The following is a 24,264-nucleotide window of genomic DNA, read 5'->3' as shown; positions in this document are numbered from 1 at the left end:
CCGATTCACATCCATTGTAACTGACAGTAATAGAAACTTACAGTAGATGTTTTCATTAAAAAAAAAAAAAAAAAAAAAAACCTTAACTGAGCCTGAAATATTCATTTAAAGTAGTAAGAATGGCTAAAATAAAATGTACATTCTTTAGTTTATCTTAATTTAAGCAATTGACTGCCCCAGGTTCACCATGGCGACAGTTCTGCACTTGCTTCCTTTTGTCACTTAATTCTCCTTCTCTCCTGTATGAAACTCTTGTGTACAGCTACATAGAGCAGATGGACATTTGGGGTCTTTTTATGAAAGCACAGTTATTGTTCTGGCACGGTGATTTGACATAATGAGAATAATTACATAGCTGTGGATGCGGCACATCGCTCTCTCTCTTGCTCTCTCGCTCTCTCTTTCTGAATGATCTGTAAGGAGATGCTCAGACTACGCTTCACTGCAAATGGATGCCTCTGTCAACAGCACGCTGGCAGAAATGCTGATTATGATCATCTATTCCTTAAAGAACTACGAAGAGGGAGAGCTATTAAACCATGACAAAAAGATGCTGTTTTTGTCAAATAATAAAAACAGACGCTGAGAGATCCCAGCTGTCAGGGGCCGTGCAGCGCTAGGGCCGAGAAAATGTAGATTTGAATCGAATTGAAGCACTGAAGATGCCCGAAGACACATAAGGATGCAAATACACCATTACATCAAGTATTCAAATACTGCAATACAAAATGAAGTGGCATTAGCAATGCATTTAGCTTCTCAAATGTAACATTTGGGAGTGGAACAAAATATTTAGTCATTAATATCCAGAGACTCGGGATGGACTAGTACACAACTACCCAGAACACTATAGTAACCGCCTAGCAACTCCCTAGAAATCACCCAGAGCATCCTAGCAACTCCCTAGAAACCACACAGAACAGCCTAGCAACCATGTCTAAATTTTATTTGAGGCTCTTGACTTGAACTAGTAAGCAACAACACAGAACACTATAGAACAATCTAGCAACTCCCTAGTAACTACCCAGAGCATCCTAGCAACTACACATATCACCCTAGCAACCACATAGAAATTTTATTTGAGACTCTTGAGTTGGACTAGTTAACAACAACCCAGAATGCTATAGTAACGATCTAGCAACTCCCTAGAATCCACCCAGAGCATCCTAGCAACTCCTTAACATCCACTTAGAACACCCTAGCAACCCCATAGCAACTCCCTTGCAACCACTCAGAACACCCTAGCAACCACATAGAAATTTTATCTGAGGCTCTTGACTTGGACTAGTTAACAACACCCCGGAACACTCCCCCCACAGCAGGAGAATCCTAGGCGGATCTGCATTCAAGTCGCCAAACCCACGTGACTGTCACATTCGTTTTGGCACCGTCCAGAGGATCAGCTCTGCCTCCGGGCGGCACCGCAAATTCTACTGTCAATCAGCGGATCCTGAGCGGACTTATGTCGGATCCGTGGATGCGCACGCGCCTTTACTGTAACGGTTGTATGAATTTGCGAGCCCCAAACGGACCCGCCGCAGAAGTAAGGTTTTAATCGCGGATGCGGAACGGATGCAGCGCAGAGCCACAAGTAGACGCCGATATGGGTCCGTTCGTGGATGCGGTCCGGAAGCCGCGATACCGATCCGCCGTGGAGTTCTTTTGATGTGTGGGTATAGTAACTGTCTAGCAACTCCCTAGAAACCACCCAGAACATCCTAGCAACTCCCTAGCAACACCTGGGTCTGTTTTAAGTGTAGGTTGTCTTATAGATATGCATCTGTATCTTCCAGTAGCTCTAGCTTTTGTGTGTGTGCATCTGCAGGGGGCCAAATATGCCAATTCAAGTCACATGATCGGTGATGCACTGCTGATTTTGTTTCAGCACATCTCCAGGCAGCCTCATAGACAAGCAATTGTGAATCAGAGCACTCAACGCCACAGTGTTATATTTAGTAGTAGAGCAGTGATGCTTTCCTGTCTGGGCTGTTAGCGGAGGTAGCAAGCCGTGAGAATGCATCAGTTCACTTTAGGGGATCTCTGTCATGGCATTCACTTAAGCTATAGCCCGATTTAGACTTCATAAACTCTCCACGCACTCTGTTCAGAAAAAAATAGGCTGTACTGAAATAAGAAATCAAAGTGGACAAACTAGCGTCTCTTTTCTAGAAGTGCAAGCATTTGATGCTCGACCAGAGTTGCAAATGCAGTACATAGATAAACATGTTCAGCGTAGCAGTTAAATATGATGTTTGAAGGGAAGATGGAAGATGTTTGGTGTAGTCTGATTGCATTTGTGCTGGTTGTATAAATAATTGCCTAGTGGTTAGACCATTGAGGCAAAAGTGGGGACTAGAATATCATAGGCTTCATTCACAGTGTCATTTACTTACAGGTGTTAGTCTCAAAAAGTCCTGTTCACACAGCACATTCGTCTCGCAAGCACCCACAACCTACCATTGCAGCAGTGACGTTGCATGGGCAAGCACTACTTACACTTCAGAAATAAGAAAATGTAAAAATCGGACGCTCCAATTAGTATTACACATCCAGAATTTTTTTGTCCTGAGATGTACATTATGCTGACTACAGCATCTTCCAGACAGAAAAAGTCAAGAAGAGAGCAACCTTTCGTTTATTCTGTCGGTTCTTAAGACAAGCACTTTGGGCTAAATCCCATGGAAAGATGTCAGGCAAATGTAACTGGATTTACAAAATGTGCGGCGATGGGCTTGCTGGAGGAAAGCGAATAAGGGAAATCTCTGGACTCAGCTTGCCTGCTGAAGAAGGCATATTTTGATTAGTAAGGAATTGAGTTTGAAAGCGGCCTATGTGTGTAAGACTTATCTGTGGGATTGAGGCAGGCAGTGGCGGTCTGAATTGATTTTATGATCACCCCGAGATTGAGGTTTGGTGAAGCTTTTATCAGAGTGGCACTGTGGAGTAATCATACACTATGACAAACAGCTGACTCAGCAACACATGTGGTCAGCATTCACCTGTGTGTGTGAAGAGCAAAGAGAGGCCCATGAATATAAGATTAACCCTCTGGCACAGTCTGCAAAAGTGCTGATATCACAGGGTTTGCTTTCACATGTTGCAGCATGTCTGTAAGGCAGGCGCGTCTCCATGTATTGATGTCCGCGGTTGTGGGATACATCTAATGTGTCCTACATGTTGCATCAGACCTGGCAGAGAAGCTAATGGAGTTTGATTTTGTATTCCATTACATTTGCTTCTTACGGGATGTGTGTGCAATAAATTGTGTGTGAATATTTCTGACTGGGGTTCCTGCGTAAGGATCGATTTTATGGGATTTGCCTTTTAAAAGAAACATCCTATTTTTTTTTTTTTTATTTTTTTTTATTTAAAATCGACCCCTTTTTTACCTTTTTTTTTACATATAGTTCACCCAAAAATAAAAATTCCTTATTCACCCTCATGTCATGAGCACAAATTTTCTCAGTTCACTGTTTATTTAAGCCCTGTGTTTAGTTCAGTACAGTATTGTCACAATTACCCAGTTGTTCTGTTTGTGTTTACTTAGTCAAGTAGTTTGTTTGTAGATATTTTGTTCAATAAACTGTTTACTGCTACAATTGGATCCTTTCTCTTCTTACCTTGTAACAGCATGTGACAGAATAACAGACTGTTCAAATGAATCAAGCAGTAAATCTGGACTTGGCTGGCCGTGACCTGTGTGACTACCTCATGAAGATCCTGACTGTGAGAGGCAACAGATTCACCATCATAGCATCGGTCCTAGTGAGAGAAATTCACCAATCTTGTCCCATCTTGGCCACTATTCCAGCTCCTGAGTCCGCTCCAGTGTCGGCTCCAGCCCCTGAGTCCGCTCCAGTGTCGGCTCCAGCCTCTGAGTCCGCTCCAGTGTCAGCTCCAGCCCCCCAAAGTCCACTCCCGTGTCGGCTCCAGCCCCTGAGTCCACACCAGTGTCAGCTCCAGCCTCTGAGTCCACTCCAGTGTCAGCTCCAGCCCCTGAGTCCGGTCCAGTGTCAGCTCCAGCCCATGAGTCCACTCCAGTGTCAGCTCCAGCCCCTGAGTCCACTCCAGTGTCAGCTCCAGCCCCTGAGTCCACTCCAGTGTCAGCTCCAGCCCCTGAGTCCGGTCCAGTGTCAGCTCCAGCCCATGAGTCCACTCCAGTGTCAGCTCCAGCCCCTGAGTCTGCTCCAGTGCCGGCTCCAGTCCCCATCCAGAGTTCAGAGAGGACTTCTGTCCCTGTCCAGAGAAGACTTCTGTCTCTGTTGTGAGTCCAGAGAGGACTCCATCTCTGATCAGAGTCCAAAGAGGACTCCAGCCCAAAAGGGGTGCCATATGTCCCTGGCCATAGTGGACAGGCCAAGGGTCAAGACCACGGAAGCCGAACCACCATGGTACCCTGAACTGCCAGCGACGCTCTGGCCCCCTGAACTGCCGGCACCGAACTGCCCTGGCCCCCTGAACTGCCGGCTTCGCCCTGGCCCCCTGAACTGCCGGCTTCGCCCTGGCCCCCTGAACTGCCGGCACCGCCCTGGCCCCCTGAACTGCCGGCTTCGCCCTGGCCCTCTGAACTGCTGGCAGCACCCTGGTGGTTGCCCGTTTGTCAGCCTCCAGGTCTTACCTTGCAACCATCGTGTGACAGTTATATCCATTACCATGCCAAAAACTATGAGAGCTGTCATGACAGAACTTTTCTTTTCATCTGACATCACAAAAGCCACTTAAGTTTCAACCAGTGGTAGTGGTATTATGATCATGAATGAATCAGAATTTGTTTTTGAAACAAAGAATTTTTTTAAACCCAATCTTTTTAGTAAAGAAATCTTTAAAGTGAATGGATGATTCTTAATTCATTCATAGCGCAAGTTCTTTAGTCAGTTCTGAAGTGAGTAAGTATTCTTAACTTTTTGAGTCTTTTTTATGTTATCTGGATTCAATAGCTTGATTGAAGTAATTTCCAAGCAGAAAAAGTTAAATATCTACTTTGTTGTCATTTCTGTCAAGTACATTATTATGCTTTCTAAAGTCTCTTAATAGATTTGTAGGGAAACAAACTTTAATTTGGTTTTGAACAACTATATTAATGAGTTGTTTGAGTAAATGACTCATAGTACACAAAATCATACTCAGAGTTATCCACTGGCATAAGATGAATCCTGCAGAAAGAGTCACTAAATATATCTTTTTAGTTAATTGACTAAATAAATCACTGGGATGAATCAAAACCAAAGGTGCTTAAAGACCGTAGTAGTCTTTTGCAGTTAAAATTACATTTTGGTATAGAAACACAATCCAGTCAATTCAAGATTAATAATGTTAAATTTTGTGCTTCATTTAAAGGGAAAAAAGTCCTGTCCTGTTTTCCAAATTTACCTGGACATACGTACATCACATTAAAGAAGTGAAATGAGTTGTGAATGTCATTTCATGTTGACTCTACCTAGAATTAATATTTTTGACCAAGATTTAGGCACAAGGACAAGACATATAAGATAGGTTCTAGGTTATTTACAACTTATTGTCTAAAGGTGCAGTCACATTAGTTAAATTTTAGTGAAAATTTGAAAAAGATACGTATCTAGTCCTAGAAAATAACCCGGAATATTCCTTTAATGTATGCTAAGCCACAGTGGAATTTCACTAGCGCTCACATCCTGAGTTCAGTATTGTCTGATGAACTTCATAAACTCTCTTTTGTAGATCACTGCTCTCTCCGCAGACTTGGAGCAGCTGTTGATTTATTGTAAATGGCAGGTGAGACTCCAGAGGCCATGTAGGTGCAAAGAGTTTGGATTGTAGGAGCAGGTACACCCACATCCTTTCTTTTTCAGGTGCTCTGATGCTAATAACACAACAGTGGTACAAGTAGCCTGAGGCGATCAGCTGGATGGACCCTCACTGGGCTCTGAGTAGGCGCATGCTTACATATGCAGGGCTGGAACTCAAAGTTAAATAGCACTCACATCCCCTCACTGATACCCCTGCCACGAAACAGCCGACTTTTTACAACTAACTTATGCTCTAAGGTAGGAGTGATTATACAGGAGTGTCAACAAAACATTCACAGTATGTTCCTTTTCAGATGAAGTGGGAAACCTGCACGAATTAAAGTTGTGAAAATGGATTCAGAGGTCAATCAAAGTCACAAACTTTCAGGCCGAATGCTAATGTAAGAACTCCACGGGCGAAAAATACAGCATCTGATCTTTGAATGTGTCTGATGGCTGGGCACGAGGTGGGCAGAGGGTGGACGTCCTTGATACTAACATTGTTCTCCTGTTCGGAATACCATGTAATTTGCTCGCACTGTCATTTAGGTTCATTCGCGAGCGTTTTTGTGCATATGAGTTTGTGCGTCGCGAACGCTTCGCTGAGTTAAGAACCTCTGTGTGATAATTAGTGTTTAGTGCAAACTTCCACTTGAGCGAGGATAAGAGGACACCATGATCATTGTCAGACAATTCATTGTAGAGAACACTTTTGATAATGACTTTGAATTACCTGTGTGCTCTCGCCGTGAGTGGACGCCGTGACTTTCGGAAAACGAGGCCTTGCTCAATGGCCTTGCTTTGACACATCCAGATCAACTGTTTTTCATTTCATGTCCTATGAAAGAAATAAGAAAAAATGGATTATCCCTAATTACGGATTATTCATAATTATTCAATTAAATGGATTATTCATAAATTATTTGAAACATATATATATACATTTTATTTGATTCAACAGAGAATTTATTATATAAACTTTTAGGCTTCAATGTCCATGAGGGTGACTAAATGATGACAGGATTTTAATTTTGCAGTGAACTATACCTATAATGTTTTTTTTTATTATTATTATTATTATTAATATGGAAATATGATTTTTTTTTTTTTTTTTATGAAATGATACTCTAAATAAGAAACTAAAACTGCCAGTAGATAGCGGTAAATGTCTAAATGTCCTCATTCACTATTACCTACATTAGTTAATTATTAATACAGTTCGCTTGAAGGAGTGACTGAAAACGAGTGAGTGAAGGGCTGCCGCTTTTGCATAGTTTGTACTTAATAATCATTTGAAACTTAGCAAACTGCCAGTTCCAGTAGTGAGATTAAAGGATTTTTCTTGAGTTCTGTCATGGAAATGATGCATAAACCTTAGATAAACATTTAACAATCAATAAAATTTAACAGTCAATTAAAAATTAATTTATAACTGCATTATATTACGCTGTACGCCATGGACAAGCGGTTTGTAAAATGAATGAATGGATGGATGATTCATCTGCAGGCGTCATTTTCTGGCGAGACGTGGTAATTCATTCAGCTCGCGACTCTCACAGTGCATTATGGGTATTCTCTAGCCATTGAGCGTACATCAGTTGTACCCAAGTGAAGCCAAAGCCCCCAGGTGGCTGGTTGCAGTATACAGTAGGTCATAAACCCTGCCCTCTCCAAAGATGGTTTCTGTCATTTTAGGCAGTTTTTTATCACGCTGATGTTAGTTAAAGTGTTCTTTTTTTTGTTTGTTTGTTTGTTTTTAGTCAGATATTTGATGCTATAAAAACGCGGGTTTTGACGTCATAATTGATAGCTGAGATTGACAGCTTCTCTGAACGAAGTAGTCACCGAAGCACCTTTTTTCTGGATCTTCGGGATTGGAGCTTTAAAGGGTTAGTTCACCCAAAATTGAAAATAATGTAATTTATGACTCACCCTCATGCTGTTACACACCCGTAAGACCTTCGTTCATCTTCAGAACACAAATTAAGATATTTTTGTTGAAATCCAATGGCCCCGTGAGGCCTCCATAGCCAGCAATGACACTTCCTCTCTCAAGATCCATTAATGTATGAAAAATATTCTCGTCACTTTATAATATTAATATTGAACCACTGTACTCACATGAACTGATTTAAATATGTTTTTAGTACCTAAATGGCTCTCTTTATGAATGGGCCATTGAATCATTGATTCACCCGATTTATTCGCTCAAAACGCAGATTCATTCAGGAACGAAACAACGCTGTGTGTTGCTTGGAGATGCACAAATGTTCTGCTCTGGCTTTACAAGTAATATTTCAGGTAATTAATCATTTTAACACATTATTTTTTTCCATAACTAATTAATTCATTTTAAAATGTAAATTTATGTCTTCAGTGTCACATGATCCTTTAGAAATCATTCTAATACGCTGATTTGCTGCTCATGAAACGTTATCTTATATTGATAAAGTTCAAGTTCAACAGCATTTATTTGAAATATGACATTTAATAAATGTCTTTACTGTCACTTTTGATCAATTTAATGCATGTTTTTCTGAACAATTCATTAGTTAAAAGATTACCACTAAAAGTTTTAGTGGTAAGTATATATGTGGGGTCTTGGAAATGTACTGCATAATAGGAATGACCCATTAACATTCTCTTGCCTCACGCTGAGAAAAAGCCTCTAAAATAAATTCCCTGAAATGTTTGGAATTCACATGAGTGCGTCTGGTGTAGGCAGCCTGTTTAATAGCGCATTTTTCAGCCCTCTTGTGCACCTGCATCCCAACCTTTCATATGAAAAGGAAAGTAAACGCAAAGTGTCTGTGTTGGTCTGAGCTCCACTCATGGTGCTCGTCACTTGCCTCAGCTCTAATAGCTCTGAGCCCTTTATGCTGGAGTAAATGGGTGTCCACGGGAAGAATGAAAGCAAGCCAAAGTTGCCTGTTAAGTGGAGGGCACTTGAAGACATTTCATAAAGTACACCTTTGTCCATGTTTTCTTGGAAGTATCAAAATTGCATGCTTTTTGCCAAATGTCTCCTGTGAGTCACGGCAGAATTGAACAGCTAACTCATTCTGTTCTTTTTTTGCATTCTGTACGATGAGACAAATGTGAACTGTATTGTTGAAGTGTGCTGTCAAATCAAGTACTTTTGATTGTGAGCGATGTAACCTGTGGAAGACATCTATATATGGAGAGAATCTTTTTGAACCACTCTTGAGAGCTTGTTACCTTGACTATATAGCATTTATGCTAATCCTGGCACTACTTCTGCACTACATGAACGCTTTCTTTATTTTGTCAGACAAGATACAGTATGTGAGTGCAAAAAATATATGTCCTTTACTATGTTTTTAAGTGTTTTTCTTTATAGCTATATTAAAAATATAATTACTATATTCTGTTTTACATAAGGCAGCCAAATATGTAGATTTATGTAGACTTACAATAACTTTAAATATAAATGTTGCCAGAATAGAATGTTATATATGTGACAAAGCCCATATTATTGCTCAAAGGTTGCTCTTTCATCAACTTAAAAAATTATTTTGGAGAACACAGTGAGACAAAAACATACAGGGTGTACAGCATAGCTCAAGGGACCTATCAGCCCATGCTATCTAGAGTTTCATGACAGAACTTTGTATTTCTGTCATGACAACTCTCGGAGAGAGAAATGGTAATAAATATGGCAATGTAATGTATTTTGGTCTTGGCGGAATAGACCTGCTATGCTGCTGCTGTTGATTATTGCTATTTCTCCTGCAGAGCAAGCACCGAGACTTGCCTGGGCTACCTTGCCGAATGGCTTAACACTAGTGGCCTATGACTATGTGTGCCTAGGCTACCTTGCTGAATGGCTTAACTCTAGAAACATGCACAAATGTTTGCGGCACTTTTTTTCTCAGTGGATTTACCAGCTGTCCAGCTGCTCTGCCTTGAGCAGGATGAACAAAGTTTTGAGGACTACACAAGGACATTTTTGGACCTGGCGCACCTCACCAGCTTCCCTGACCATTCGCTGTGTGTTTTTTACTATTCCAGCCTGCAGTCCAAGGTGTGCCTGCCTGCGGATGGTTCTCGGGAAGATTTCACACATATGTGGAGTAGGTGCTCGTGAATAACAGATTGGCATTCACCATCTGACCCACTGAGGACATCACCAGCCCCACTCCAGGTCCACCGAGACTTGCCTGGGCTACCTTGCCGAATGGCTTAACACTAGTGGCCTATGACTGTGTGTGCCTAGGCTACCTTGCTGAATGGCTTAACTCTAGAAACATGCACAAATGTTTGCTGCATTTTTTTTTTCTCTGTGGATTTACCAGCTGTCCAGCTGCTCTGCCTTGAGCAGGATGAACAAAGTCTTGAGGACTACACAAGGACATTTTTGGACCTGGCACACCTCACCAGCTTCCCTGACCGTTCGCTGTGTGTTTTTTACTATTCCAGCCTGCAGTCCAAGGTGTGCCTGCCTTCGGATGGTTCTCGGGAAGATTTCACGCATTTGTGGAGTGGGTGCTGGTGAATAACGGATTGGCATTCACCATCTGACCCACTGAGGACATCACCAGCCCCACTCCAGGTCCAGAGCCCAGCATCATCCCGCTGCACAGACAAGATGCCAGAGCCCACCACAAATAGAGAGTTCCAGCTTGCCTTGATGCACAAGCCAACACCAGTAAAGAGGACTGAGCCAACCATCGCCTCGGTGCCCGACCGTCACAAAACATCTGACCATGCGTGTGAGCCAGAAACATCATGTCCCACCATGGGAATATTAGTGGAGAGCGAGGGAATGGAAGAAGACCCCCCAGTTCCAAGTCTTCTGTGTTTCCGCCCATCTCAAAGTCTCCCGTGTCTCCAGAGATCCCATCCAGCCTCGCTCTCCCACTTCCTCTTCCAAAGCCAGAGGCCCCACCTCCGCTGGTTCCCTTCAGTCCCTCGACTCTTCTGAAACAACCTGATTGTGGATATGTGATATGTGCATTTTCCTTGGGTCTTCTGATCTCCAGCTCCGCCTAGTAAAGAGGATCCCCCAGCTCCAGCTGAGGATCCCCTTCACTTCACCTCAGTCCTCCGTCCCACCGGTTCCACCTTGGATGCTCGTCACGGTGACTCGGCCTCGGCCTCCAGGACCATCAGTTTCGCCCAGTCCCATCTGCTCTTCGTATGTGCATAGGGCTCCACTTCCCCCTGCCTCGACTCCATCAGTCATCTCCCTGGTGTTGTCAGCCAAGTCTCCATCATGGCTCCTCCCTCCCTCGAGTCCACCGTGGGCCTTCACCTGGCTGCACTCTGGGTCCCTGCATGGCTTTTCCTGCTCTTGGCTCCTCCCATCATCATCGCCACCCTGAATCCCCTGCCACCATCTTCTCTTATTTCCTGCCCTTCACCAGCCCCTTGTCCTCCTCCAGAACCCCCACCTTCCCTCCTCAGTTGAACTGTTTACGGCGTGAGAAATTGCCTTTCCCAGGTCGCATACTGAAAAGTGCTTAATTTACATGTGTAGTGTGATATATTCTCCTGTGTTATTCTCTGTGAATTAATACTACACAATATGACAGAATAACGGACCAAGAACAGATTTATGGGGTGTTTTTTCCTTTTTTTCTGTCTCACGAATATGTTTTTGTTTTTTACTGCAAAGTGACAGTAGGAGGCTTGATTCTCCTGAAGAATATGATTTATTTGAAGGTTGTTTAGTAAGTCTCGATAATTGAGTTGGGGTGGTAATGTCAAAGATTTTGGGTTTAAATCAAGACCTCCATATCCCATCATGCCCTTGAGCAAGGCACAAGCAAGCACAGTTGCTCCAGAGTGCTGTGTCTGCAGTTAAAGAACTGTGGATAAGAAGTTGTCGCTTAACGACAGGTAAATACATTAAGTTCTCATTATGCAGCACAATCTTTTCACAAAAGGCTCTCATTTTAATGATTAATGTTTAAGATTATCACTTTTTTTTTTTTTGTGCCTGTGCAGAACTTCACGTCACTAGCTATTTCATGAAAAACGCCAAAGGGTTTTCAGATGCAATTGCTGGCAATATTGCAGCTTGAGATGTCGCCATTCCTCACGCTAAAGCTTCAAATGAATAGATGATCATTAAAATGTAGCTGCTGCAAATTATAAGTGCCATTTGTATAGAGCAAGATCTGATGATTTAATCTAGTCAGGTAGCCATCAGAACTGTTTTCAAAAAAATGTTTTCAAAAATGTCTTCAAGCTAGATTTTCATTAAAACTCCAAGATTTAGCATACTGCTTTTCTACCTTACCTCATACCTTCTCGATCCTGTCAAAAAACGGGGCAATATTACCATCGTATGCAAATGCATGGCCTGATTTACATTCCTTTTTAATTGGAGAAGAAAAAAGGTACATATGTGGAAAAAGGAATGGTGGTGTATCTGACTCCACTGCGGTAAAAACTGCAGTTATTCTGTCACTGAGACAACAACATTAGCACCAGCTCATGTAACGCATGTCGATTTGTTGATGTTCACTTAAAATTGTCATTTTTATTAAGGAAAAGGAGGGCATAATGAGTGCTCTGGCTACATAAAGCTTTAGTTCCAGTTCCACTGTGAAATGATTGACATTGACAGTATTCCCAAAAACCTGTAAAAGTAAATTGGATTGTAAATTAGCTGATGTCTGTCACGCTTTGGCTGCAGTGCAGTTACGAGTTACTTCTTCATAATGTCTTTGTCAGTTGTACGGAAGCTGTGTTGTCTAATGAAATTTTTTCTCCTTAACATAATTCCTGCAGCTTAGGATTGATTGATAGTAATGAGCAAAAAGGACACTGTGGAATTTCATAACGTTTCCTTGTTTGGTTTATATATGTTTTATTCCTGTGTCATTTTCAGCATCATTATTTCAGTCTTTGGTGACACAAGATCCTTCAAAAATCATCCTAATATGCTGATTTGCTGCTCAAGAAACAGTTCCTATTATTATCAATGTCGAAAACAGTTGTGCTGCTTAATATTTTTTGTGGAAAACAAAACTTTTTTTTCAGGATTCTTTGATAAATGTAGTTGAAATGAACTGCATTTGAAATAGAAATATTTTGTAAAATTATAAATATCTTTACTGTCACTTATGATCAATTTAATTTGCCCTTGCTGAATAATATTAATTACAAAATAATACTAGTTTTGTATTTGTAATCAGATTTTGTGTAAAAATGTTTGACCAAATAATGAATCAAGTAAACTGGTTCTTTATTGACACTTCTTTTGCCTAAATGCAAGGTAAAATTAAGTACATTGCATTGTGGGATATCTCACAGAGTCACAAAATTAGCCCAGCAGATGTCAGTCAAATTCTGACATTTTATCATGAGGCTTTTTATCATGAAGCTTTAGAGCATGATGAACAACCGCGGCTGTAATGTCACTCTATTAATGGAAATGTATTTGAGGCTGTCAGAAGCAAAAATGGCCTCTGATGCTGTTCCTGTTTTTTTTTTCTTCATTAATCTCATGATGAAAGAAAATCTCCGTAATTAATTTGCCATTTATCTAATTTTCTCATCTAACCACAGCAGAGGGGTGTTCATCTGCCGCGAAACTGCGATATGTGTTGGTCTTGTTCGGGGCAAATTGAATTAGCCCCCATAAATGAAGTTTAATTAAGATGCTGGTTATAATGATTGGGCTCTGTGTCCTCTACATTGCCACTCATCACTCATTTAGACAAAAGATCCTTCCCTCTCATGCCTCCAGACTTTCTCAGCTTTCAGATCTAGGACTGATTATGAGACTAATGTGTGTTTGGACTGTGTTTTCTGCACAGAATGGCTTGGCTTAACTGAATGCATCAATATTTGCCACTCTGCCTTCCAAGAGCCCACTTTTAAAATTGTATGAATGTTTAACTTGAGTTTCATGGTGGAGTTTTATGGTGTTGTTTTCCTATACAAAAATAGAAGATGCTAGGATGCTGTGGTTATATTATATTATGCTCCTTTGTGTCAGTCTGTAAATTAGTGGTGAGGATTTTCAGTTACATTGTTACACCAGTTTCAACCAATTTGTTCAAATAATACATTGTTTCATTCTGAAACAAAACAAGCCTCTATGAGTGAATCATTGAATCATTCACTCAACAGATTTGTTCAAAAACACTGATCCATTCAAGAACTAAACAAGTGACTGTCATGAGTAGATCATTGAATTATTTACTCAACTGATTAATTGAAAAACAGATTCATTCGAGAAAGTAAACAAGTCTGTAATTATGAATGAGTCACTGAATTATTCACTCAACCAATACGTTCAAAAAGGGAATTATTTAACAAACGCCAGTACTGTGTGTTGTTCAGGTGGTTCTGCTGTGGTTTTGTGAATGTCTTCACTGATAGGTTTCACTGCAAAAATAGACAAAAGTAACTGCTATATTGTATCTAAAAGGAAAGTTGCTTAATAATAATATCATTTTTTTGCACTGTAGAATAAAAGCAGTCACACTCTCGATCATGCGACTGATGGATTGATTGATTGATTTGAATTTAACAAAGTAAGATATTTTAAGTATCCCCTGGGGTCACATAGCCTGTTTGGAAGCCAAAGTTGGCTTCATTTCTGCAGTGTAGAGCCTTATTCAAAGTTCATAGTCCAGCCTTTGCTTGAGATTAAGTGGTTTAGTTTGCAGCATCTTCTCCAAAGATACTGTGTCCAAGATCTCCTTAATGTGGCTGAACCTGAGTGATTCATTAAACCAACAAGACGAGTAAGTGCTCCCTCTGGTGAGGTAAACGCTTCCCATTTAGTTGAGTTGTAGAACTCAGTCCACTACAGAGAAGCATTGTATTTCATTCTCTGTAAACGAGTCTATATAAATTCTAGCCTGACAAGTTCACTGATTGAGTGCTCCGCTTGGACCTATTAATTTGCTCTTTGCTACTGATAATTTTTAAAGCTCTCCTTTGTTTTTAACATAAAATTTAACATAAATGGGGAAATGGAAGTATCAACACTCCACAATTAACCTCAGATATTATGGAGAGTCATGGCAGATTGTGGATGTGGGTGATACTGATAACATTGAAAGCTAAAGAGGACATATTATGCCCTTTTACAAAGTCTTCATGTTGTTTTGTGTCTACTAGAATTGGGTTTCATGCTTGAATGTTCCAAAAAAAACAAACTTATTTTTAACCCTCAGGGGTCTGAGGATTTTTGGGACCCTGGAGAAGTTTTGACATGCCCTGACAATTGTGCTTTTTTCAGTTGTTCATAAACATATTAATGGAAAAAGTGTCATTACACTGTATTCAGCACAAACTAGGCTACAATAATATGTGAGGAACATGTATGTGCATGTTTGTGTTTTTGAAGGAATAACGTTTATGCGTGGTTATTGAAAAAACAAAAAACTTAAGTCACTGAAATAAAGCCAAAAAATATATATTAAATCTTTGTTCACAAGATTTCTGGGTATTTGAGGTTGTAGTTTTTGCTTCAAAATGAGGTAAAAAATTATGCTGCCTGCTTGTTCACATTACAATAGAGAGATTTAAATTTTCTAAAACATCTTTGGTCAAGAAACACAGTATGCGTGGAAGCCTGAATAATCATGAATAATGGGTGATTCTCACCTGAGAAGAGAAAAGAATCACATACTAATGACCTGAAATGACTTGCATATTAATGAGGCCTTTCAGTCAGGTAGGCTGTGAAAAAACCCTCTGTGATCATGATTCAAATCTCATCATGGTGTAAATCAAACATACAGAAAAAAATACTGTGAAATATTATTACAATTTAAAATAATGGTATTCTATTATATTCTTTAAAATATAATGTATTTCTGTGATGCAAAGTGTCTGAACAATTATGTTACCTCTATGGCATTTCATATAGGCTTTTAGCTTAAAAGCATGCACATTTGGAGAAATATTGATGGATTCTCATGTTTATGTCAATTTTCTATACAGAGGAACATTTATTCATTATTTATTGTCGTCACTGTGAACGCTGGATACTGTGTTTACAATTCATACTTGCAGCTGGAGGGCGCTCTGTGCACTTTTAGTCCACAAATGCCTGCTAAAGAAGAATAGGCAATCCAGGAAATAACTGAACTAACAGAGGCCAGAGATCGCTAACTATGGCTATTCAAAACACTTTTCAAGACAATAAATACACGATTGAGACAATGAATGCATGTATTGGATGAATTTGCCTCCGAATAGCGCTGACTCCGTGGGCGTGGCCGCATTAGCGGATAATGAGCTGAATCACGGATTTCTGACATGGCTCTCTTTTCATACAGATTACATAAACACAGAATGTTTGTTTTTGATTTGACTTACACGACTTAAAACCTGACATTTCAAAAAAAAAATTTTAGACATAAGTCTAATTTTTTGTGATTAGTATTCACTAAGTTACAGTTAATTTTCTGAGAACTATCAGATTGGACGTTCAGAGGGAGACGAGAGATCATGCATCATGTTAGTTTTCTTTATTTTACAAAAAGCACAACATTTTGTTTTTACTCTGAGTGAACACAAATAAAAGAAGATATTCCACAGATTAAAATGGTGTATAACTCTTAATTGTATGTGCAACATTAACAGAGTATTTTGAGTCTCTTTCACACTGGTAAGAAAATAACCACGGTGGTATCGCCGGCGATACCCTCAGACCTCAAAGTTTTAAGTGTCCCTCTCTGTGCAGCGCAGTCTCACGTGTCAAAACAAACACCACGAGGTGTCAGTGATAGTTTTTATTTTGCCTCTAGAGGCCGCTCTTGGACTATATAATGACAGTGCACCCTTCTTAGCCACTCTAGCAAAGGACACCCAAATTGTTGCTGATAACCAATTATATAGAGTGTGAGTTCCTTTTTGAGGGGACTTTGTGCTTTGTAACTTTGCAGACCTTTTTATGCTCAAACAGCAATGTTGCACACTAAAAAAAGTTGATAATGTAAAAAAGCAAAATAGGTCCTATTTAAAGCTTTTAAAAAAAGATGAAAAATTACCATGTTTACTTAGGGTTTAGCTAGTGGAGTCTTTGCAGTGGATTTGCATTCATACTGTTTGTTGGTGTTTGTTTTTTGTTATTTTCTCTTGCTAACCTCGTTGGAAAGGTCACTCCCATCGGCGCTAATAAACTAATTATCGTAGAGCACGGCATGAATTCATCATCAGGCATTGAGCCATTGTGTGAATTAGTTTGGCATGCTTTGGAAAGAAGAAATTACATTGGAAATCCTTTGAAAAGAAATTAAACTTGCATATAAATGAATTCTTTACCCCATAGCTGTCCAGGAACTCAAGAGTTGCACCAAGCCTGTCATTTGGCCATGTTTAGAAAAAAAAAAATGATAAATGAAAAATTTGAAAGTTTTGCATTGGACTCATGTCTTCTTTTATTGCAGGCTTGGAGAAGGTTGGCAGGGACTCCACTTACGAGCAAGAGGGGAAGGTGCAGTTTGTGATGGACGCGGTGTACGCCATGGCCCACGCGCTGCATCGCATGCATAGGGACCTCTGCTCGGGATATCCAGGCCTTTGCCCCCGCATGAGCAACATAGATGGCAAGGAGCTGCTGGGATACATCAGAAACGTCAGCTTTAATGGTGAGAAACATCTGTTATTCTAACAAATTTGAATTAATTTGAAAAAAAACTTTAAAAGCCACCTTTATTCATCTTTTGTTTTTGTTTTTGTTCAATAATCCAGTTTATTTCTGATTTGTTGTTTCTGTTCTGTTGATATCTGAAATGAAGTCAAATTTGACTATGCCTTCTGAGGATAGTAAGTAAAATTGGAGCTCTTGTCCAAGTAGTGCTCATTCTTTCCTACTCAAAATGACTAAGAAAATCCACTTTTCCTTACAATTCCCTTCCCTACTGTCTGTCCATGCTCCTCTTCTTCAGTTCTAACTTCCAGTCACACATGAACTCCTCACCTCATCTACACGCTCGCGTCTCTTTATAGAAAACGTTTTTGCTGATACATGTTGTTGCTTTATGCAATGCATCAAAAATTCCTTGATACAGGGTTTCCTTTTCTTGCTACATCATATGAGTGATCTCCAGAATCCACGTCTCATGTGATTTTTTTTCTCTGTTTAACATATATTTTTCTTTTAAGTAGATCAGAGGGATTTATGCTCACTTCCTCTGCTTTCTCATACAGTCTTGCTCCTCTAGCTTTTGGAACTTTATTTGAGGGGAAAATGTTGGAAGTACTATTGTCGTTTGATTGGATTGTGAAAAGAGGCCTCTAAATGAACTCATTCCATGCATAAAAGAATTAATGATTTCCACCATAGATGTCTTTTGATGTGGTTGAGTCATTCGGTCAAACATTTATGGATGCTACACCATTCTGCTTCATGTATATTTCAGTGGCTATAAATGACTAGCTTGGTCTGGCCAGTTTCATATTTGCTTTTGGTACTGGATTCATTTGTACGTTTGATGACGCCCATAACATCTTTAAAAAAAGACCCACAGATATTCGACAAACTGTTTAGCTATAATTTCAACAAAACAAATACATTTTACATCCTACTAGCCTGAGATTTACTCACACATAACACAAGAAAAATAAAACTAACCAATTCATTCAATCAAATCTATCAAATTACCAGTGTTATTTCTGTATCATTGATATGCAGTGCTATTATGATTTTTGTTAAAGGGGCTATGATGTGATCTTTTGACATTTAAGAGGTCATTAAAACATCCTGCAAGTTTCATAGCTTAAAACGTCCTCCTCGTTATAAACAAAGAATTTATTATGATATTGCGTGATCTGTGACATCCCACGGGCAAATACATTTGCATATGACTGCCTCCAGACCAAGAAATCGACGAATAGTTATACATCATCGCACTATAGGCCCCGCCCACTGGCATTCAGTTGCTTAATGGCTGACATTTGCCTACACTGGATGTGAGTGTTTCGTCAAAAGCAACTAATCCATTATAATCACTGATGCTGTCTACACTGGATACAGTATACAGATGCGCATTCAGATTCTGATATACTCCACACACTTGAGTCTGTCGACAACTGGACAAATGGAAGAGTGAAAGAACGTCCGCTTTCGTCCAGTTTAAACAGCTCATCTGCGTCTCTGTACAGACTTCAAAAGAATCCCAGCTTCAGAAACAAGTGGATGGTTTATTCTAATGCCGTTCCGAATCGTATCAGAGGATTATATGTTTGTTCTGAGCATTTTGTTTTGTAAACGGGGGACAGTGTAATGGAGAAAAGTAAAGAAACTTTTGTTGACAGATGATGCAGTCATCTGTCTTGGATCTGACAGCAGCTGCAGCACAAACCGTAAGTAAATGATTTCATAATGCTTTGTCTGTAAATGGCGGTTTTACATGGATGATGTTTGCAAAATACTTACTCGCGTGCAATAGCAAGTGGGCACTGATACTGTTTCCTATGCAATGACACTAGTCATAACAGTGGTTGTTTACTGACAAGCCTTAAAGGAGCCGGCCCTTAAAAATGGTTCATTTTAAACAGAGGAACAGAATGAGGGTTGAAAATAACTGTTTTTCCGTATAAGTAAATATATATATATATATATATATATATATATATATATATATATATATATATATATATATATATATATATATATATATATATATATATATATATATATATGAATGAATGAATGAATGAATGAATGAATATTTTATTTAAGTGTCATGGCTTATATGACATGGGCATGGGCTTATATGACACTATCCAATCGTTAGGAAAAATGTCCATCAAAAAACAAACAAACAGTACAATAAGTCACAACACCCTGACATAATCATAACTAAATCACCTCATCTCAGGATACAAAGTCTACAAATTTCATTTTCAAATAACCAACACATAATTTCACCTTCAGACAGCCAAAACAAATCTGGGTTTTTCTGTTGCATCATATTATACAAATCAATTCTTAAATTGTTATACAGAGGGCAATAAAACAGAAAATGAAATTCATCCTCCACCAAACATAAATCGCATACAGAACATAACCTGTCCTCCTCTGGGAATCCTTTAAAGCGCCCCACTTCCACCTCTAGGAGCAGCACTCCATATATATATATCTTTTGTGTATGTGTGAAAAAAATGTTTATTAACATTATAAGTGAACTTCAAGGAACATATTAAAATAATTTAAAAAATCCAAGTCATGACCCCTTTAATATTTTAATATTTTAAATTAGATTTTATATATATATATATATATATATATATATATATATATATATATATATATATATATATATATATATATATATATAATTTTTTTTTTCATTTTAAAGTTTGTTAGTTGTGTTTTTTTAGCTACTGACTAAACCCCTTAAGCCGTGACTTATTGCTTTTATAAAATGGTTACCATACAATACAAATATTAAAGCCAAAAATATGTATCAATGCAACATTCATGAAGTAAACTTTCACTAAAAGGCTTCCTTCCAGCAGAAAAAATAGTCCCTGATCATGAACAGCAACAGAAGTTACATTATTACACCATTAGATGGCAGCAAAGACTGTCTCCATGAGTCTTTTATTCGTTTTTTTTTTTGTCATTTTTTTTTATTAGTTTTATTTTTTTAAATGTCTATAGTTTTTATTAATTTTGGTTTTTATTTTTAGTTTATTTATTTTTTAATTTTATTATTTCAACTTAAAGGGTTAGTTCACCAAAAAATGAAAATTCTGTCATTAATTACTTGTTCCACACCTGTAAGTCCTTCGTTCATCTTCAGAACACAAATTAAGATATTTTTGATGAAATCCGATGGCTCAGTGATGCCTGCATTGCCAGCAAGATAATTAAAACTGTCAAATGCCCAGAAATCTACTAAAGACATATTTAAAACAGTTCATGTGACTACAGTGGTTCAACCTTAATGTTATGAAGCGACGAGAATACTTTTTGTGCGCCAAAAAAACAAAATAATGACTTTATTCAACAATATCTAGTGATGGGCGATTTCAAAACACTGCTTCTTGAAGCTTCGAAGCTTTACGAATCTTTTGTGTCAGTGGTTCAGAGAGCGTATCAAACTGCCAAAGTCACGTGAACCAATGAAATTTCGAAACGTTTCGAAAAACTTATGACGTAACAAAGCCTCTTTTACTGAAATCATGTGACTTTAGCAGTCTAATAAACACTTCGAACCACCATCAGATTTCATCAAAAATATCTTAATTTGTGTTCTGAAGATGAACAAAGGTCTTACGGTGTGGAACGACATGAGGGTGAGTAATTAATCACAGAATTTTCATTTTTGGGTGAACTAACCCTTTAAACTAAAGGAAAATGAGAAATGTTGCCTTTGCAACTAGCTGAAGTAAAATACATTTCTTTTTTTAATTTCAGTTAATATTTTGTTATTTCAAATAATACATTTTTTTATGGTTTTAATTTTAGTTTTATTTAACGACAATAAGCCTGCAAATTGATTGATTTAATTAAGTCACATGCTGAGTAATTTATCAAAATAATCATGAGATAATAATGAGATAATAAAAAGGTTCAGGAGGCATGTTTAAATGAGTTGTTTTTAAAACATTTTAAAGATTTGGAGGATGTAAAAAAAAAAAAAATGCAGGAAGGATTTCATGACTTTTAGGGTGAAACATGGTCAGTTTGGTCCTCATGCAAAAAAATGAATGCAAAAGCGTGGCTTGAAGGGTTTACGCCTTTGCACAAACAACGGCATTAGAAATGGACATGACCATAAGTGCATGCTAGTTTGGCTGTGCTCGATCATGTGATGATAAATTGTTGATGTTTACGTTCAGTCAGATTCATGAGTCAAATATAATGTAATGTGTAATGTTTAATTTGCTTGACAAAATGCATTTCAATTGCTGTTTTTGTGTTTTGCATTCATTAAAATTCAAAACTCTGTGTGCGTGTGTGTTTGTGCTCATCTTCCATGCATGAGTGTGTGTATTTGTGTATATATGAGCCATCATGTGTGTTTAAGATCACATGATTCATAACTGACATTTATATTCTGTGTTTTCTTGCATGAAACGCTTGATCGAGTCAGTAAGATTTTTTTTTTTTTTTGGCAAACACCAAAAGGACAATTTCTAATCACGTCAATGATAAAAGCAGCCGATCTGAGGAGTCGAGCATCAAACCCACAACCTTTATCCCAGAGCTATGACAGCTACTATCGCCAGCAGGCAATTGCCAAGTCAACTGCAATCAGATGCACTTCAGTGGCTTCATACATATGCTTATTTTTAGATATGTGTTAGACCTCTGAAGGGAGAGCTGAGAAAAAAAAATGAACATGTCTGTCATGATCACACCAATGTCTTGTAGTTGTTCTGCTGTACACATGCTGGTACACTTATAGTGTAGTGGCCAACATGTATCCATAATCCTCAGTACTCAAGTCACACCTTTGTAATACAGTCCATATTTGTACAAGTCTTATTTTAATCAGTTTTTATTTGATTATTTTATATAATTTATGCATACTAGGCATGTGACGTAACACATTTTCATGTTGCGATAATTGCTGAAGCTTTTATCATGGTATACGGTATTATCATGATATTGAAATAATTTGCAAAAAAGATACTTTTTTTAGTACTAAATACTATTAAAGTTTTTTTGATTGTGTTAGCTCAGCTATAAATAATAAATAATACAGCTACTTTTGTTGTAGTCCAGAGTAATATTTAAATTTGAAAACTTAAATGCGAATACAAAAAGTCTGGTAGGCTGTTTGAAACATGGTAACACTACAGAAAGGTTCATTAGTTAAATATTAGTTAATGGATTAACTAACATGAACTAACCATGAAAAATACATTTGTTACTGTATTTACTAATCTTCGTTAACGTTATTTACTGAGAATACAGTTGTTCATTGTTTGTTCATGTTAGTTCACAGTGCATTCACTAATGTTAACGAGATTTTAATAATGTATTAATAAATGTTGAAATTAACATTAGCAAAGATTAATAAATGCTGTATAAGTGCATTCATTATTAGTTCATGTTAACTAATGCAGTTAACTAATGTTAACTAATGAACCTTATTGTAAAGTAACATTTGAATACTAAAAAGTAGCGCAGCTGTTCCATCAGCACCATTTGCTGTCCGAGAGTGAATATACATTTTCATTCAGCGCATCTCACTCGTTCTGCCATGCGCTGCTCATGCGTGTTAGGCTTGCTTACCTCAGTTTGTGCCTCTTTGATGCAGAATACAGTGGTTTTGTGTTTTTTAAACGGTTGATGGGTAAAGTTTTCTAAAAATCTGAAAAATTCGTAATAAATAATTATTGACTGTATTTTGAAGTTCCCATGATAACAATATTGTGCATGTTCATTACCGTGATATATCGTATTACCGGCTCATGTCTAATGCATACTAAAGGAAATTCATGTCTATTTTATTTTATTCCTTTTTTATGCATACGAAAGGGTACTCAAGTCCTATTTTCCATATTTTTCCATGTCTTTATTTTATTTTATTTTATTTTATTTTATTTTATTTTATTTTATTTTATTTTATTTTATTTTATTTTATTTTATTTATTTTATACCAAAGGGAACTCAAGTCCTATTTTCCATGTCTTTTTTATTTTATTTTATTTTATTTTATTTTATTTTATTTTATTTTATTTTATTTTATTTTATTTTATTTTATTTTATTTTATTTTATACCAAAGGGATCTCAAGTCCTATTTTCCATATTTTTCCATGTCTTTATTTTATTATTTTATTTTATTTTATTTTATACCAAAGGGAACTCAAGTCCTATTTTCCATGTCTTTTTATTATCTTATTTTATTTTATACCAAAGGGAACTCAAGTCCTATTTTCCATATTTTTCCATGTCCATGTATTTATTTTATTTTATTTTATTTTATTTTATTTTATTTTATTTTATTTTATTTTATTTTATTTTATTTTATTTTATTTTATTTTATTTTATTTTATTTTATTTATTTTATTTTATTTTATTTTTTTCCAAAGGGAACTCAAGTCCTATTTTCCATATTTTTCCATGTCTTTATTTTATTTTATTACTTTATTTTATTTTATTTTTATTTTGTATTTTATTATGCATACTAAAGAGAACTCAAGTCCTATTTTCCATATTTGTCCATGTTTATTTTATTTTATTATATACTAAAGGGAACTCAAGTCCTGCCTTTGTGATGTTTTCCATATTTTTATATGTTTTTTTATTTTTTTTTATTTTATTTTTTTTTTATTGTATGCATACTAAAGGGATCTCAAGTCTTGCCTTTGAGACATATTTCTTATTTGTCAATGTCTTTTCTTTTGTTTTGGAAACTCAAGTCCCACCCTACAATACAGAAGTTTTGCGAATGCATGCTGTTTTTAAGGTATATATTTAATGGATGTACAGAAACACAACATTCAACATTTAAGAAGAAGAACTCTCACAAGCCAGTCAGAGCATCTTAATAGTGAACGATTGAATATTGAATGCTGACCTGGAAAGTTTTCATTGTG

The 24,264-nt window shown here is 37.6% G+C and overlaps 1 protein-coding gene across 2 annotated transcripts in view; it reads left to right on the top strand.

The window, feature by feature from the left end:
- grm8b (glutamate receptor, metabotropic 8b) overlaps positions 1-24,264 on the top strand; it is a 209,130-nt gene that overhangs the window by 155,575 nt on the left and 29,291 nt on the right. For both annotated transcript variants that reach the window (XM_067379385.1, XM_067379384.1), the window contains one exon: positions 17,150-17,350. In XM_067379385.1, the coding sequence (XP_067235486.1) occupies positions 17,150-17,350 (201 nt within the window). The remainder of the gene's footprint in view (positions 1-17,149; positions 17,351-24,264) is intronic.

Source organism: Chanodichthys erythropterus, chromosome 24 (genome assembly GCF_024489055.1).
Source record: "Chanodichthys erythropterus isolate Z2021 chromosome 24, ASM2448905v1, whole genome shotgun sequence".
Lineage (NCBI taxonomy): Eukaryota > Metazoa > Chordata > Actinopteri > Cypriniformes > Xenocyprididae > Chanodichthys > Chanodichthys erythropterus.
This window is presented reverse-complemented; position numbering and strand designations above follow the sequence as displayed.